This window comes from Balaenoptera physalus, assembly GCF_965194825.1.
Source record: "Balaenoptera physalus genome assembly, chromosome: 12".
In the NCBI taxonomy this organism is placed as follows: Eukaryota; Metazoa; Chordata; class Mammalia; order Artiodactyla; family Balaenopteridae; genus Balaenoptera; species Balaenoptera physalus.
In genome coordinates this window covers 65634141-65652275 of record NC_138897.1, presented here as the reverse complement: position 1 = coordinate 65652275, position 18135 = coordinate 65634141, and the positions used below count along the sequence as shown (strand labels likewise).

The 18135-nt window shown below is 43.6% G+C and overlaps 1 protein-coding gene across 6 annotated transcripts in view; it reads right to left on the bottom strand.

The window, feature by feature from the left end:
* Window positions 1-18135, bottom strand: part of PTPRM (protein tyrosine phosphatase receptor type M) — a 745633-nt gene that overhangs the window by 87705 nt on the left and 639793 nt on the right. For all 6 annotated transcript variants that reach the window (XM_082418591.1, XM_082418592.1, XM_082418587.1 and 3 more), the window contains one exon: window positions 12751-12838. In XM_082418591.1, the coding sequence (XP_082274717.1) occupies window positions 12751-12838 (88 nt within the window). The remainder of the gene's footprint in view (window positions 1-12750; window positions 12839-18135) is intronic.

The window sequence follows — 18135 nt, the reverse complement described above, 5'->3', positions numbered from 1 at the left end:
TATAGATAGATAAGTAGATAATCTAAATCAGGATAGGCCGTGGAATGAATTTACAAAGAAATGGAAAACTGGCTTTTACTGGAACTACTGACCCCCTAAGGACACAACTCATTTACATATTATTTCTCCAAATTTAATTGCTCCACTCCCCGCATGACATAGAAGCCTGTAAGACCCGTATAAAGCCTATTTCCTATGTAGACTGGATTGTTTTTATTTCTCTTTATATGCATGCTCTTTCTGTATTTTAAAGTTGATTCTACAAGACTATGTATGACCCCTTGTGGTCAGAGACCACGTAGTGTCCACTCCGAACATCCCCACAAGGATCCTTCATGAGGGTCACAGCGCCCACCCGCAGGGCTCCTCTCACAGCCCAGCAGTGATTCTGCCCAACACAAGGCTATGGGCGCCAAGGATGACCTCTTCCCTAGGCTAATGCATATGGCGGAAGAAGGGCAAGTTGTGTTCAGGCGAGGCTCATGGGGGCTTCCCTGGGTGCTGGCCATGGTCCTGTTGTGGACTTGGTTAGTGGTTTTACGAGTGTTTGCTTTACAACAATGTATTAACCCATATATGGATGTATTATACCCTTTTCTGTACCTATATTTCACACTTTAAAAATAAAAGAGTCCACCTTGAGGATATTACGCTCAGTGAAATAAGCCAGACACAAAAGGGCAAATACCGTATGATCCCACTTATATGAAGCATCTGGAGCGGTCAAATCCGTGGAAGCAGCAAGTAGGATAGTGGTTGGCAAGCGCTGGGATGGTGGGGAAGAGTGAGCTCTTGTTTCATGGGTGCAGAAGAAACCTAATGTCACTGAACGGTACGCTTAAGAATGGTTAAGATGGTAAGTTTTATGTTGTGTGTCTGCTACCAAAATTAAAAAAAAACTAAGAGTCCACTTTCTCCACGCCTCCTTGTAGGACACCTCCTCATGTTCCACTCGAGCCCTGGGCTCCTAGGAAGCAGCACTTTCAAGGTGGGAAGGGCACCTCGAGGACTCGCTGTCTCATAGCCCGTGGGGTCCCCTCTGCTGGTCTCCTCCTGAGGGGGGCTCGTTCCCTTCCATGATGAAGGAGAGGCAGTGACTATATGACATGCTCCTTGAGGACAACTGCCATACTTTATAAAGTGTGCTGAGTAGGTATGTTTGGGAATTATTGAAATGAGGCCTACGAGGTGTTCTTTCTTTCTGTGACAACATAAGTGTGAGTACTGATGAGTCGGTGCAAGTTGAGACAGGCAGGCAGGTATTTCAGCAGGGAGAGTGGGCTCCCCCTCAGGTAGGAAGGAGAACATGGGGGCAGGAGCGGAGCCCACACAGAGAAGAGTATGGAGTTTCCTTAAAAATCTAAAAATTAGAGCTACGGAGGATATGGCAATTCCACTGTGGGCATATATCTTGGGAAAACCATCAGTTGACAAGATACATGCACCCCAACGTTTAGTGCTGCCCTGTTTTCAAGGGCCTAGACTTGGAAGCAACCTAAATGTCCTTGGAAGGAAGAATGGATAAAGAAGATGTGGTACATATGTACAGAGGACTATTACTCAGCCATGAAATGAGTGGGGCTGGTCCTTGAACAACTGCCCTTCTTGGGTGGGATGTTAGCACTTATCAAGTTAATCCTCTGCCTCCCAGCAGGCTGTTGGGAAAACCATCTGTCCTAAACGGCAGTGAAATAAATAGGAAAGTACCACCCTCCTCCACGCTGTCAGTGAAAGTAAAAGCAAAAGAAGTAAGAGAATCCGCCCCTCCAGCCGCAAGAGTCTACTCCAAGCTGCTGCTCGGATACCTGAGAACGACTTGGGAACAGAAACTGGATTCTCAGGCATCCTCTTTCACATCAAGCCCTCATCTCAGGTGACTATAAAAGCAATAAATATAGATTGTTGGAGGCAAATAAAGCAGTACATGGAGGCTCACTGCCGTATTTTCTTGAAATCTGATTCACTTTGAATCTGATGCCAATTAAGAAGACTAATATGTACCAACCATTCTTTTAGGAAAGCTCAGGTCCTTCTTTTGGGGCTAAATAGTATCAAATGACTATAGGGAGATGCCCAGAGGATGTTTCTGGCCTGAAGCACATATGGGGTCACTCAGGCAAAGGATCCACAGAAATGCCAGCTGCCCACTGGCTGAGCCCCGTCCTCCCAGTTGGCTTTGGAGGCCGACCAGCTGGAAGTCGGCCAGAGTCCAGCAACTGGGTCAAAAGGAGGAGGAAGCTTGGAGAACTCGATTGCTCAGGTATGAAGGTTGGGAAATCCAGTGGGATTTGTGGTTAACAATAGGTCAGTTACTGACCACGAAAGCCAAGCGGTCAAGACTGCAAGGACTTGGAGTTTCTGGGAGACACAGGCCGGTAAGGCTGACAGGACCTGACTCTGGAGTTATATCATGTGATATTGATTGTATGTGGAATGTAAAAAAATGATACAAATGAACTTATTTACAAAAAGCAATAGACTCACAGAGGTAGAAGACAAACTTACGGTTACCAAACGGGAAAGGGGAGGAGGAGGGATAAATTAGGAGTTGGGGATTAACAGATACACACTACTATATGTAAAAGAGACAACAAGGACCTACTGTATAGCACAGGGAACTATGTTCAATATCTTGTAATAACCTATTTATATATATTCAGTTTTATATATACATAAAATTGAATCACTTTGCCATACACCTGAAACACTGAAAATCAACTAAAAAAAAGGAATAAAACACAATAAAAAAGGAAATCACTCTCTTCTACGAATAAAAGCAACACCCTTGCTGAGTTCGGCAATTCACAGCACAACGAGCCCAGTAGGCTTGTTAGGGGACCAGCAGAGCAGAGAGGAACTGAAAACTCCACGCACCCACTTTTTGGGGAAGATGAGTTTAGCTAGTTTTAAAGAGGAAACAGGAAAAGGTCTGGAAATAGGCCGAATACTTCTCAACAACTCCTTCATCTGATTGCCCTGGAATCTACTCCGCAGCTTTTGTTTTTCATCCCTGATTCTGTACAGTGTTGTACAGAGGTTAAGATCACAGGCTTTGGAGTAAAAATCCTTGGGTTTGATCCTAATTCTGTCACTTTCCAGTTGTGTGACCTTGGACAAGTTATTTAACCTCCGTGACTCAGTTTCTACCACTGTAAAATGGAAATAAAATAGTGCCTACCTTGCAGCGTTTTTGTGAAGACTCAGTTAATACAAGTCATGCATTAGTGTCTGGTACATAGTCAGAACTAAGTAAAGGTGAGCTGGCACTTGTATCATTACTGCTGTGACTTCATGACCTGATAATTTTTCTCACCTGAACGGTTTCATCTTTGCCTCCAGACTGCCCCCTCTCCAGTGAATCCATGCTGAGAGCTACTTTTCTAAAACACAATTTATTTTCTCCCCACCCAGTTTAAACCATTCAATGATTTCAGCAGGGGATTGATCAACAGTGATCTTATAAAACAATGGAATCTGAAACGATCATTACAAAGGGTTACTACACCTTTAATTTCTTTACTTGGAAAGATCTCTGTGACATACTGTAAGTGAAGGAGAGCGGGTTACAAAGCAGCAAGTCTCCTAAGAGTCTGTTTATATGAAATAATCGAACGCATTTGGATATGTGCCTAGGAAGGCATAGTGGGCAACTGAAGGGATGGGGCTTCTGCTGGGTGGCAAAATCTGGAGGGGTATTTACTTTTCCATTTATGATTTTATGTACCACTTTAATTGTCTACATAGTTTATACTGTCTTAGGAATCAGAAAGAAAACAATAAATCTATTTTTATTTTACAAAATAAAGCCAACAACTTCAAGGCATAGAGAAAAGAGATTTGAAGGAAATAGAAATAAAATGCTAGCAGGGTTTGAATTTGTTTGGTGAGGTCCTGGACAATTTCCCCCCTCTTTTCTTTACTGCACACATTTTCTTTACTGCACACATTTTCTTTAATGTGTATGAATTGTTTTTATAATTGGAAAAAGAAACCTATTTAGCCATGGATGAATGGAATATGATCAAACCTCAATTAATGTTTATATAATAATCACAACTCAATGCTACCCCATCCAGAAGGGTAATAAACTCTGCCGTTTTGAGAAACTCAATCTGCATTAAAGATCCGTTGCTATTCCTCCAATTTCTTTCAAAAAAAGCCCTTACTAAATGAAATAGGGCAAAAATCATATTTTTGGTTAAGAAACAGGCCCATAAAGACCTGGTCATAACAAACCATTGCTTAATGCTGAAAAATTATAATCGGCTGGGACTTTTCCAAATGTATGTCTGCATGTGTGTATTTATGTATGTGTGTATGTATTTATGGTGTGTGTGTATATACATATGCATGTATGCATACATGTATACATATATGCATGTGTATGTATGTATGTGTGTATTTATAGTGTTTATATACGTATGTATTTACATGTGTGTATATATGTATGTGTGTATAAATATGTCTCTGTGTGTATATGTATGTATATGTGTGTGAGTATATATGTATATATGTGTGTATTTATGGTGTGTATATATATGTATGTATTTATATGCATATATGTATATATGTGTACATGTATGTATGTTTGTATATATGTATGTATTTACGTGTGGGTATGTATATATGTGTGTATCTATGTGTGTGTGTATATATATATGCATGCATATATATGTGTGTGTGTGTGTGTGTGTATGACTGCCTTCACACATTAGAGGTGGGGTAATTAGAGATTTAAAGCAGGTCCCTCAGTCCCTGAAACATGTTATTTATGCCCTTTTTATCAAATAACGTTATGTTTAAAATACATCTACATAGCTTCAAATATTTTAACATCATTTTCACATTAAACACGATGGATCCGGGTCACAGCCTTGCAGTCGGAACCTGTAAGTGATTAGATATTATTATAGCGGCACAAATGGAGTCTGTCACTGATAATCTTTCATCTCTAACCAATTCTCCCTTTCTGCTGAATATTGATGACATATTTAAGGCAAACTGGTATCACAGTGATGTATGTAACATTTGCCTGACAGGAGACTCAAAATTAATTTTAATTATAATTGATCGCTGCAAATAACAGCCTTGCTCTTCCTGTGGTTACATCTTGCCAAGGGCTGGTCTGCACTGGTTTCAAGGTACAGGAGGCAGAGGGGCCAAGGTAACCGACAGGAAGCGCTGGGTGTCCTGCACCTCTCCCCACTGCTCCAGCCTGGGGTCCCTGCCGCTGCCCACGGGGGTGGGGATGGAGGGTGGGCTCAGGCCCAGCCAGGCAGCTTCTGAGCAAGAAGCAAGAAGGAGCTTTCGGCTGAGCGCTGGCTGGCTCTGTGCTAAGCTTCACTCCTGCTGCTGGTTTTGTGTCGCCAACTTCTTAGTCCTGCCTTGTTTCTGACTTTTTTACCTGGACCCTTTGTCAGAGACGCCTACTCTTTATTTTCAGATTCCTGGCAGATCCCCTGACTCTTATTTTATTTTGCCTGATTTTTCTAGAATTTACCCTCTTCTTTCCTGCATATACTGTGGGATGTTTCTGTCTTGCTCTCGTCCGCCGGAGTTCTGATGCAGGAAGCTCCCTCTCCCAGTGCATCTTGCCCCCTACACTCACCCCGTCCCCCTCTCCCGCCTTCGCCTGCCTTTATACCTAACCTGGATCAGACAGTAGTACATCCCTCAGAAGTGACACGGTTGCTCAGTTAGCAGAAAGAAGCACCTTGCTTTAAGACAAAGTCCTGGGGACGTGCAGCCCTCAGCCCGGGCCACGGAGACGGGGTTGTTGGTGAGAAGACTCGGGTGGGACAGACCGGGTCACAGCTCACACTGTCTTAGTCGCCTCACTAAGCACGGGCACCCTGAGTCCAGATGGAAACCAGACCTCAGAAGGGCCTCCCCTTCATGTAAGAGTCGTGGGTCCTCACGGTCAGGGCCGCACCCCCCTCGCCCCTCCCCTACTCATTCCAGCAGTTTCACGGCTGCTCCTCACCTTGTTACATCACCGTCTTCACTGTACTAGACCCCCCAGCAGGACGCCCTGCATGCCCCCTCCCCTCCACGACACGTGCTCCTTTGCACATGCTAAGCGGTTTTGTCTCAGTATTTCTCATTTTTAAAGCCCCTCCAGGCTGGGTGCTAGGCCCTTGACGCCCTCCATGCTCCCTCCACAGAGAACCTCACGACCACCACTGATGTGCCCCAAGATTCACAAATTTACATCTCTTTTGGGTTCCAGAGCCGTCCACATAACTGCCTACTTGACATCCCATCTGAACGTTTCAAAGGCGTCTCAGTATATCCCCGGATTCAACTCACAAGCTTTCCCTGCTACCGCCGACCTCACTGCCGCCCCAGAGCTCCAAGTCCGGTTCCCTTCCAGGGTTACCCATCTCGTAAACAGCCCGTCCTTCCATCTGTTCATCTGTCCGCCGTCCATCCTCCATCCACCCAAGTCAGAAGCACAGGAGTCACTTCTGACCCTGTGTCTTCCTTGAATCCAACTACTACTTTCTAGTCCACATTACCGTCACTTGTCACCTGGGCCAAGAGAGAATCTTTTAGCTAGGGTCCCCTTCTGATTCACTCTTTACTGCAGTTAGACTAATCTTTCCAAATGTAAATTAGATTAACCCTCCCTCCCAACCCTTTAATGAGGTGTCCCTTGTTCTTATAATAAAGACTAAAACACTGAATCTGCCCCAGAAGGCCCTGCAGGCCTGGCTCCCACCTCCTTCTCTCTCGGGCCCGCCGCCCCCTTCCACCCCTCCCAGCTCTGGCCACCCCGCCTTCCTTCCCCTCCTCAAACTATGGGTTCCCGCATGTCTGCGCCCCCCCTGCTCTAGCCCCTGGGCCAGCTGTCTTCATTCCACATCCTCCGGAATCAGTCAGCTCCCACGTACAGGTTCTTGCAGGACTGCGCTCCTCTCCTTACGGCCCTTGACTTTTATTTCATTTCTATTTTTATTTCATTTATTTGTATAATCAAGTCTCTCTTCCTCTCAAAGGAGATGTCAGCTTCCCGAGTGTAGGGGCTGAGTCTGTGTTGGCTCACTGCTGTCCCCCAGGGTCTTCACAATTCCGGCCCCTCCCCTGGATGGCGCCCCCTCTGCTCCAGCTACACGAGCTCCTTACTGTCCCCGACGCCACGCTGACCCGGGCTGGCTGTCCCTCCCTCAGGGCCTCCGCCTGGACCGGGCTCCCTTCCTCACCTGCGTCAGGCCCTGGCTTGCATCTATCTATCTATCTATCTATCTATCTATCTATCTATCTAATGTCTATCTATTCAGTGGAAGTATAGTTGATTTACAGTATTATATTAGTTTCAGGTGTATAAAATAGTGAAAGTGATTCAATATTTTTATAGATTATACTCCATTTAAGGTTATTATAAAATATTGGCTATATTCCCTGTGCTGTACATGACATCCTTGTAGTTTATTCATCTTATACATAGTAGTTTGTACCGCTCAATCCCCTCCCCCTTTCCCTCTCCCCACTAGTAACCACTAGTTGTTCTCTGTATCTGTGAGTCTGTTTCTGTTTTGTTATATTCATTTGTTTGTTTTATTTTTTAGAGTCCACATATAAGTGGTAACATACAGCATTTTCCTTTTTCTGTCTGACTTATTTCACTGAGTGTAATACCCTCTAGGTCTATCCATGTGGCTGCAAATGGCAGAGTTTCATTCTTTTTGTCTGACTTGCATCTTATTCTCTCAATTGTAATTGTTAATTACAATTAAGAACTGCTGAGACTATCAGGAGGGCTATGCTTGCGTGTGTGTGTGTATGTGTGTGTGTCTGTTAATGGTGGATGGGGTATTTGTTTATTTTTGGAAAGGGCTAGCCCAGCAAATTCATCGTGTAAATGAGGGAAAAGTTCACCTTACTTAAGAACAACAGCCAATAAACAGTTTTAAAGTACCATTAAAACCATTTTATATGCAAACACTGTTGCAAAACTACGAATGCGATCATTAAAGCACTTCTTATGTTCTCTGAAAAGCACTAACAAGAATCTCTAGGACAAGTTCATTGAATCCCCCAGTTCCTCATCCTAGTTAGTGGTGCTATTCCCAAAGCCTAGACTCCCTGAAGCAGGCTTCCCAGTCAGGGAAACTGATTTTTCCACAATTACAGAATTTCTTAGTGGGGAAGGGAGATGTAATACTTTTCTCCATGCCTTTAAAGAAACAACCAGTATGAGTGTATACATTAGGGTGATTTAGATAAGTACTTTTATTCCTGAAATCCTTCTACAACTTTAACAATATCAAAGATTCATTTTCACTGCCGTAACTAAAGACATACAGTCTCAAATGAAGCAGCTCTAAATGGTGATTCTCAGAGGGGTGCTTAAAACTGCAGTGGCTTCATCAGACCCTACTGGGGAGCTCATGCTGGATTGGGGCCCCCCTGGAGAAACGGCACTCAGGCTGTGAGTTCTAACACCAGACTTGGAATGGGCTGGCATTAGGGCAGTTCTGGTATTTAAGCCAGCCAGCAGTAGTGGTATTTCTGCAACCCATATGTGGTATCAAACTCCTGCTATTTAGCTCTAGTAGCATCTAAGGATTTGCACACCCTATTTTAAGAGCATTAATAATTGTTCGGTAGGTGGTCTAAGTGGTTGATGTCTCAGAATACGTCAGCATAGACTGTTATAGACAATTATACAAACAACCACAGACAGTTCTAGAGGGATTTTAGAAAGCAATAGAAAACTAGAGGAAAAGGTAACCATTTGCAACGACATGGATGAACTTTTAGGACCTTATGCTGAGTGAAATAAACCAGACACAGAAAGAAAAACACTGCATGATCTCATTTGTACATGGAATCTAAAAAAAGTCAAACTCATAGAAGCAGAGAGTGGAAGGGTGGTTACCAGGAGCTTGCGGGGGGAAGGGGTAAAATGGGGAGGGTGTTGGTCAAAGGGTACAAAGTGGCAGTTACATAGGATGACTAAGTCTCGAGATTGAATGTACACCATGATGATGATGGTTAATTATACTGTATTGAATCCAGAAACTTGCTAAGACAGTAGATTTCAGGTGCTCTCACCACACATAAAAAATGACAACTATGTGAGGGGAAGATACTTTCATTAGCTTGGCTATTGTAATCATTTCGCTATTTATCTATATCAAGCATCATGTTGTACACCTTAAATATAGACAATTTTTACTTTAAAAATACATAAAAAAAAGACAACGTGTGCACGGGGAAAGCCTTCAGAATGCCACGGCAGCTGAGGGGTGAGATCAGGAGACTGGACAGAGCTGCCTGGGCAGAGGACATCTTTCTGACGTTGTCCCTACAAAAGCACAAAAACAACGCAAGCTGATGGAAGAAACACTGAAAGAGCCCAACAGGTGAGGTGGAGGCAGGTGAGAGCTGGAAAATCCTCCCCCTCTGGGATTTATCAGGAATAAAGGCGACAGCCAGGCAAACTCTCCAGAAATAGAGCCCCTGGTCACAGCCCGTGAAGAGCGGGTCGCTGTGCCGAATCCTGCTGACAATTAGGGAGCAACGTGGCGCCTGCAATTATCCACAAGTTCATCATTTCCAACCCGAGACTTCCAAATGCTGCTTTTGTTTTTCCATTTTAAATGACCTACTGAGTCCACTAAGCTGAGGAAGGGTAAGGAGTAACAGAGAAGAAAGATGTGATTTTTCAAAGGTAACAACAATCAGTGATGTTTTTATGTGGCGTTTCAGTTCATTTCCACAACAGCTGGCTTTTTAGGAAACTGGGACATTGAGAAGGTTCATGACTTTCCCAAAGTCACTTGGCTAACACGTGGTGAAACAGACTCTGAACTGTGCCTTCTAGTTCCCAATCCTAAATTCCTCTCTTTTGCCCCCAAAGGCTTTTCCCTTAGTCATTTACATTGTCCTATTAGTTCACGTGCATCCTAGTCTGGTCCAGCCCACAGACAGTACCTTCATGGGGGTGGGAGGCAGATTTAAACCTTCTCCACCTCTGACAACATTCTGCTGGACACACAGACCACAGCCAGTGCCTGCCTAGGGCGATGAGATAATCCGTCCTAAGCGCAGGGTCTTGAGAGTTGAAGATGATCTTGGTGGTGACGCCCATTCTGAGCTAGTGATGGTTAGTGATGATAGGCTAACAATTAATACATAAATTAGACCCTGACCCCAATATCTTTCTTAGACAACAGATCTGAAGCCATCGAAGAAGAACTTCTGCAGAAGGCCCATAAGAGCGGCAGCTCCAGAATTTCTGAACAGGGGGCCACAGGGGGTCAGCCTGGGGGCTGGAGGACTTGGCTTGAAGCTGCCTTCAACAGGGAGCGTACTCTTTGTACTTAGTTTGTACATTTATTTGGAGGTGGCCTGGGGAGATGAAGAATGGGGATGAGGGGGGTGAAAGTCTCCTTAAGCTGCCTCTTGTCACAGACACTGGCCTGTGCAGGCAATGATGCTAATGGCTGGTGGGGATTGACTATCCAGCATCCACTGGGTGGTGGTTATAAGAGCTGCCCCTGGGTTGGAATCTTGTCCCCATCTTATTAACTGTGTAACCCTTTCACCTTCTCTATGCCCCAGTTTTCCTCTCCTGTAAAACAGATAAACAATATTACCCATGTCACAGGATCATTACAGGAAGTGAGGGAGTTAACAGGTGTAAAGGGCTTAACAGGTGTAACAGAGGTGTCTAGCATATAGCAAGTGCTCAGCAAATGCTAGTTTTTATCACTTTTTTCTTTAAGCATTCAAAACTATTTCTCAAGCATCTACCAAGTGCAGCCGTCAAACGACACATTGGGAAGGAGCAGAGTCAAAGTCACACTGAACAGAGGCAGGCCGGGTCTCTGAGCACAGCCCAAATCAGAGCCCTGCACGCTGCTCTCCAGATGCTCGGGGTGAGGCCCACACCTCGGATATGGCGGCCACAGGACAAGGGCTCATTGACATCTCTTCCACCTGGCGTGGGTGGCATGGCTGTGAAGTCCCCATTTTACCTCCGTGGACCTCCCTGGAGTTAGTGGCAGAGCTGAAGGAACCCTGGGAAGGCTCCTATAAGCCACTGTGAGAAATCTGGATTCTTCTGAGGGTGTGATGCTTCAGCAGGCTCGCAGAGAACACGAAGGAACTTGGGAGGATCTATATTGGCCAGTGGACTCTTCCCATGACCCTCTCTGGCTGGAAATAATGCTTTCCCTCTCTGAGCCCCTGCAGCACACAGCACTGTACACACAGCTCCAACGCAGGACTGCGTCCTGGTGCAGAGTGACCAGACTCACAGGCTCTCATCTGCCTGGGCTGCTCTGTCCTGGGGGCGGGGACATTGTCCCCATCACCTTGGGGTCCTCGGGGGGCCAAGTGTTGACTGAATTCACTTAGGAGCAATGAAGCCTTAGATCTCAGGGGACCATCTTCTCTCTAAAAATGAAGCTCTAAGTAAATGAATGCACAAGACACCCGAAGCTAGCACTTGCCATCTGCAAAACCAGTGGTTTGGCTTTGTGAGTGGCCAAAGGGAAAACAGGACATGTTCAGGCCCAGTTGGGATGGTTCATATTATATGTAAACCCCGACACCTTTCTTTTTTAAAATGAAACACACTGTAGGTCTGCACCATCTAATATGGGAGCCCCTCGTCTCATGGACGATCTAAATTAAAAATAATTAAAATTAAATACAATAGAAAATTCAGTTCCTCGGTCACACCAGCCACATTTCAAGTGCGGGTATGGTGAGGGCTACTGCACTGGACAGCACAGACACAGAACATTTCCACAATCACAGAAAATTCTACTGGGTGGCGCTGCTATAGAAGCTCAACTGTCCTACCAAGAAAATGTTAACTCAGGCAGATAAAATCTAACCGCACTTTCACAATCAAGAAAGATAATATATAGCTCCGCTGGAGTATCCAAACCTTTCAAGTTTGTTCTCTTACAAGTAATAAAGGAGGATGAGCTAGGTGCTCTATATTTCACATTATTGTTGTTTTTTAAATTTACATATCTTTAGAGATGGTATTAATTCCGTGAGTACCTTGTCAGTACCTCGGTGCAGTCACGTGTGGCTTTGAGCAGTTTAGTGCAGGGGATGGATGGCTTCAGCCCTGGAAGAAGGAAGCTCATCAATCCACCAGGCATCCCGGCATCGTTACGGAACATTAATGAGGTTGGGCTCGATTTAAAAACCGTCCGAGGCATTATGGATTGGTACCATTCCTTTGCATAGGAACTGGGAATTTCTGAGATATCATCCTAGCTCTTTTGCTAATGAGTGTTGTGATACAGGCACTACCATTTAACTTCTGAGTTCCAGTTTCCTGTCCTCAAAATGGGGCTATTACTGACCTCCCTACCCCAAGTGTCCTGAGGATTAATGAGCTCATGTCTGCTGAGAAGCTCCTGGCAGCAAGGCGTGCTTCGAATCGTTATGTCTATTCCTTCTCATGGAGCAGCTTGGAAGCATTAGATCTGTTATGTTTACTCCTTCCAAAATGCATTTTCTGTGTCAGCATTTGAACATTACCTAGGTTACCCGAACCTTAAATCTAAAAGTAAAACTAGCCCCACAGCAAGACACACGGACATAGCGGGGGTATTTAGGTAGTTTTTCCTTTCCCTAATACGAGCATCACAGCAGCTTTTCCAGCGGGATGAAGGCAGTAATTGCACTGCAAATTCTTGCTGCATGAGGCTGGTGGTCAACCTTAGCAGATGTGAAAAGAAAGTTACATCACAGCACAATGATGCTGTCATCACTTACATGCAATAATATTCCCATATCTGTTCTTCATTCTGTTTTCATCTTTCTTAGCGGAGTCCCATGGTGCAGACTGCCCTTCAAAGAAGCTCTGGAAGAAAGAGAAAAGTGACATGACGAATTACAATTCGGTGCGGTAAACAAACACAGGGATCTTAATGACTGGGGGGTGTTCTTAAAAAATGTACAACGGTCAAGGAAGGAAAAGAATATTCACAGGAATGAAATAATAGATTATTAAACTACTTTATATCTTAAATATCTCATTTAGTTTTTTTTTTTTTTTTCCTGTAGTTAAAATGCCACAAACACGGATGGGGGCTGAAGAGTAAGCCCACAATTTATCTGTACCATCTACTGAAAATGGTTGGGGGTTCATCCCCATCCTACCTGAATATTTATTACAGAAAATTTAACATTTCTCTCAATTTCTTAATTACATTACATCCTTTCAATATTCTCCTACGAGATATAAAGATATCATTTTTCTTCCCAACTGCAAACTGAAGGAAGGTTATTTTTGGTTAAAACTGTGAAAGTAGGTAAGCTAAGACTTCACGACTTCCAGCCTAAAATCCTCTAAGAACTTCTGCCGGAGTTTTCATTTTTAATGGAGCTTAGATGTCCATTTATTTAAGGATTTGGCATTATTATGCCTAGGGTCTTTAATCTTCATGTTATTAGTCAGATATACATTTTTCTGTTCAAGTTATAATGAAAATGTCCTCTGCTATCAGTTGACAAGTGAAAAAAAAATGTGGGATTTTCATTTCCACTTTAGTTCACATTCTGTTTCACCTTCACGTAGTCAACGCTATAAGGAGGTATTGGGAAGAAGGATGGTAGCAAGAAGCATTTAGTAACACTGATTTGTTGTCTTTTCTGTACCTACTCTTATATTTCCTGGCACCAACTGGGAAAGAAGGGAAGAGCAGGAGGAAGACACAAAGGCAGATCAGGTGTGTGGAAGCATCGTTCTGAAACGCTCTGGGGCCAGAGAATGTGGTACCAGGAACTCACATCCTCAAACACACCCCAGGATGGCTTTCCAAGTTCCCTCTTTAGAACGGAAGCTCCTTTATACTCCCCTACTCTCCATCCCCTGCTAAAGCGTTTGGCCATCTTGGCCATTGCCACCAACGGCCACTATTGAGCGATCAGTCTGCGGTTCAATGGGACCAATTCATTATTCCTTTTCATGGGTCCACTTGTGTCTTATCAGCTGAGCTTCTCCTTAGTACGGCCGGAGTGGGGACACACCTGCTCACAGACCCCATGGGGAGCCCTGCCGCCTGCAGGTGGCTCAGACCCGACCACATGGTGGACAGCGCTGGGCATACCCTACCGTCTCTGCCCCAGGCTGTGGGTGCCCCCAGGCAGGGGCTGCGTGGTCCTCATTTTTGTCGGTGTGGAGCCCACGCTTCGTGACAGGAGTCCGATAATTAGTCATTGAATGAATGAGTGACTGCAGTGTCTGGGGGCAGTCTGCTGGGCTTTGATCCCCAAATAAAGCTTGACTTCTGCAGTGTGGGTGTGTGCGGAGTTGGAGTACTCGGAGACCTGCCCAGGCACTGTCTGCAGGGTTCACGTTGTCCGTCTGTAAAAGTGCACGTGCTTCATATATACAATGGAATATTACTCAGCCATAAAAAGAAACGAAATTGAGTTATTTGTAGTGAGGTGGATGGACCTAGAGTCTGTCATACAGAGTGAAGTAAGTCAGAAAGAGAAAAACAAATACCGTATGCTAACACATATATATGGAATCTAAACAAACAAACAAACAAACAAAGAAACCATTCTGAAGAACCTAGGGGCAGGACAGGAATAAAGACGCAGACGTAGAGAATGGACTTGAGGACACGGGGAGGGGGAAGGGTAAGCTGGGACGAAGTGAGAGAGTGGCATGGACATATATACACTACCAAACATAAAATAGATAGCTAGTGGGAAGCAGCCGCATAGCACAGGCAGATCAGCTCGGTGCTTTGTGACCACCTAGAGGGGTGGGATAGGGAGGGTGGGAGGGAGGGAGACGCAAGAGGGAAGAGATATGGGGATATATGTGTATGTATGACTGATTCACTTTGTTATAAAGCAGACACTAACACACCATTGTAAAGCAATTATACTCCAATAAAGATGTTAAAAAAAAAAAGTGCACGTGCTTTCTGTGAACTGCTGTGTGTTAAAGCTGCTGTTACCCTACAGCTCGGCCCTCAACAGAGACTGGCTGGAAACGAGCCCTGTCCTGACTCTGTCCCCCTCGCACTATTAATTCCACACACCAGAACATCAGGACACACCATTTCATCACATCCAAGAGGGAAATGGTAACACTGTAAGCGTAAGAGTTAGAGTTTTAAATTGCCATTTTATTTTATTTATTTATTTTTTAAAATTGAAGTATAGTTGACTTACAATGTTGTGGTAATTTCTGCTGTACAGCAAAGTGACTCAGTTATACATATATATGCATTCTTTTTTCTATTCTTTTCTATTCTTTTCCATTATGGTTTATCTCAGGACCTGTTGTTTATCCAGTCTATATATAATAGTTTGCATCTACTAACGCCAAACGCCCAGTCCACTTAGTATGATAATCCCTAGTTGCACCCCTGTTGATGCAAATGGCATTATTTCATTCTTTTTTATGGCTGAGTAGTATTCCATTGTATATATATATTATACAACATCTTCTTTATCCATTCATCTGTCGATGGACATTTAGGTTGTTTCCATGTCTTGGCTATTGTAAATAGTGCTGCTATGAACATAGGGGTGCATGTATCTTTTTGAATTGTAGTTTTGTCCGGATATATGCCCAGGAGTGGGATTGCTGGATCATATGGTAATTCTACTTTTAGTTTTCTGAGGAACCTCTATACTGTTTTCCATAGTGGCTGCACCAACTTACATTCCCACCAACAGTATTCAATTGCCCATTTTAAAGTAAGGTACCTTAGTCATGGTCATTGTTGACACCTCATTATCATAATAGTTTTTACATTGTGTTTATCATTTTGAAATAAAACCATGGAGGCAGACCAGGATCAGATGTACTACACACTTAGAGCTGTTTTAACAGATTCACAATACACATTGCTAACTGTAGGGTAAGATACTGTGCAATGCAGGACAAAAACAAATAAAAACATTTTCAGGATTATTAATAAATTAAGCTAATAAAAATACAGTAAAAATCGTTAGTTAATTCCATCTAGAACAAGACCGTTATAGGATAGATAAAGGATTTATTTAGACATGTAACGTCTATTCTGCCATAAAATATGCATTTAAAATAGCTTCAGGGATTTTAAAGTCATCCTCTTTTTCTGAATAGTGTCTTTGTTACTCTATGAATGACATTTATTTTACCCTTGAGTAATAACTATTATTTGACTTCCCTTATAACAATTTAATTCTATTAATACTTTGAGTTTGTCGTGATGTAATTACAATTTCATTCCCCTCTGCCTTCTCCACCCATGTGAAAGTTTCCAGACTTTGCTGTTTTCATGGGAAGATGAAAAAGGGACCTGACTCTGAAGAAGACCTGGGTGTCTTCCAGTAGACCCACGGCCACTAGTTAACTCCCCACAGGATGAGAGACAGACAGACCGATGGAGAGGGGGTCAACAACGGATTAGGGAGGAGGCACTTGCTCCACTAGTACAAGGAGACGCTGCTGGGCCACCGGAGACAAAGCCACCCTGAGCCACACCAGTTCCTTCCCATTCCTGACAAACAGACGCTTTCCGTGGGGGAAGGTGCCCACATCACAGGCTGGGTTTCTTTAGCATTTAGGGTGATCACAGGAATTCCAATAGCCCTTGCTTTTAAAAACAGTTGTTTTTTAAAAAATTTATTTACTTTTGCTTTATATTGGAGTCTAGTTGATTACCAATGTTGTGCTAGTTTCAGGTGTACAGCAAAGTAATTCAGTTATACACATATATATATATATATATCTATTCTTTTTCAGATTCTTTTCCCATTTAGGTTATTACAGAGTATAGAGCAGAGTTCCCTGTGCTATAAAGTAGGTCCTTGTTGGTGATCTATTTGAAATACAGCAGTGTGTATACGTCAATCCCTAACTCCCAATCTATCCCTCCCCCACACGCCCTTCCCCCGCTGGTAACCATAAGTTCGTTCTCTAAGTCTGCGAGTCTAAAAAAAGTTATTTTCATTGGACTGTTCTCATTAACTGGTGACCAGAAAACAGACAAAATCAACAACGAGATGATAACCAATCTCCCTGCACTTGACCTCTGCATGTTTTTGTGAGCGTGGGGCCCACGCTCTTCATCTCTGAGCACTGACCGCGGGCATCAGTAAGCAAGCAGAATAAAGAGTCCATCGGCTTGACTACTATTCATGAGAGGAGCAGCCATGGAGGACCACCTGCCTGCTTTACTGCTGCAGACAGGAGATGCAGAAAGACCAAAACCAGCACACTGCAGACCAGCTTGAGTCAGACCTCAATGCTTGCTGACCCGTAGTCCACTGCTCTTCCTGGACCACCCCTCCCGACAAGGGCTTTGGAGGGGATACAGTTAAATCTATACATGACCAATGCCTGTTTTCCAACCTAGATCGTATCTCCTTGTCTCCAAATGAAGGTTTGCAACAAGAGAATATATAAGATGTCAAGTAAACTTTGCTTAACTGTTGACTGCTTTCACAAAATAGGAAATTTTCTTATCTCCTAGGATAATGTGATCGTTGCAGGGGAGCAACAGCAGGAGAGTGACAGTAGAAGCGGGAGTTCTTGCCATGAGCCTCTCCAACTTCCTATCCAGGAATTATGTGAATCAGTTTAAGTGGCAGAATGTATTTTTCTTAAACAAGATCAAAATCAAAACAAAACAAAACAAAACAAAACAAAAAGCTGCTTCAAGGAAAAGATCAGATGACTGGTGCCATCCACAGTCTCCTGACTCTACAGATTTGGTGATCGGGTCTCGCCTTTTCTGGCACAGTTTTGCTACCAATTATACAGCCAATCTCCCCATGAATACATTCCCATGAATACATTTGCATTATAAAGACCATGTGTTCTTATCCTTGGCTTGTAAAGTAAGTAATATACCTATTGGGGAGCCCAGAGAGAGGAAGAAAGGGCTTTCTGGATTGATCACCTGGCTTTGTTTTCTTTTGTTATGGAGATTGTCATTTAAAAAAATTTCTAAGATGGACCCAGTTTTAAATGTCATGGCTTTCCATTAGCATACATTTTCAAAATAGCTGAGAAAATATTTACCTTAGACTTTAGATTCCCTCTTATGCCTGAAGTAGGACAAAAGTCAACTGTTTAAATTTCTACTTAGAAAATAAAACTTTATCTATTGCTCTAGAGCCATTGGGCACTCAGAGAAGCTGTGA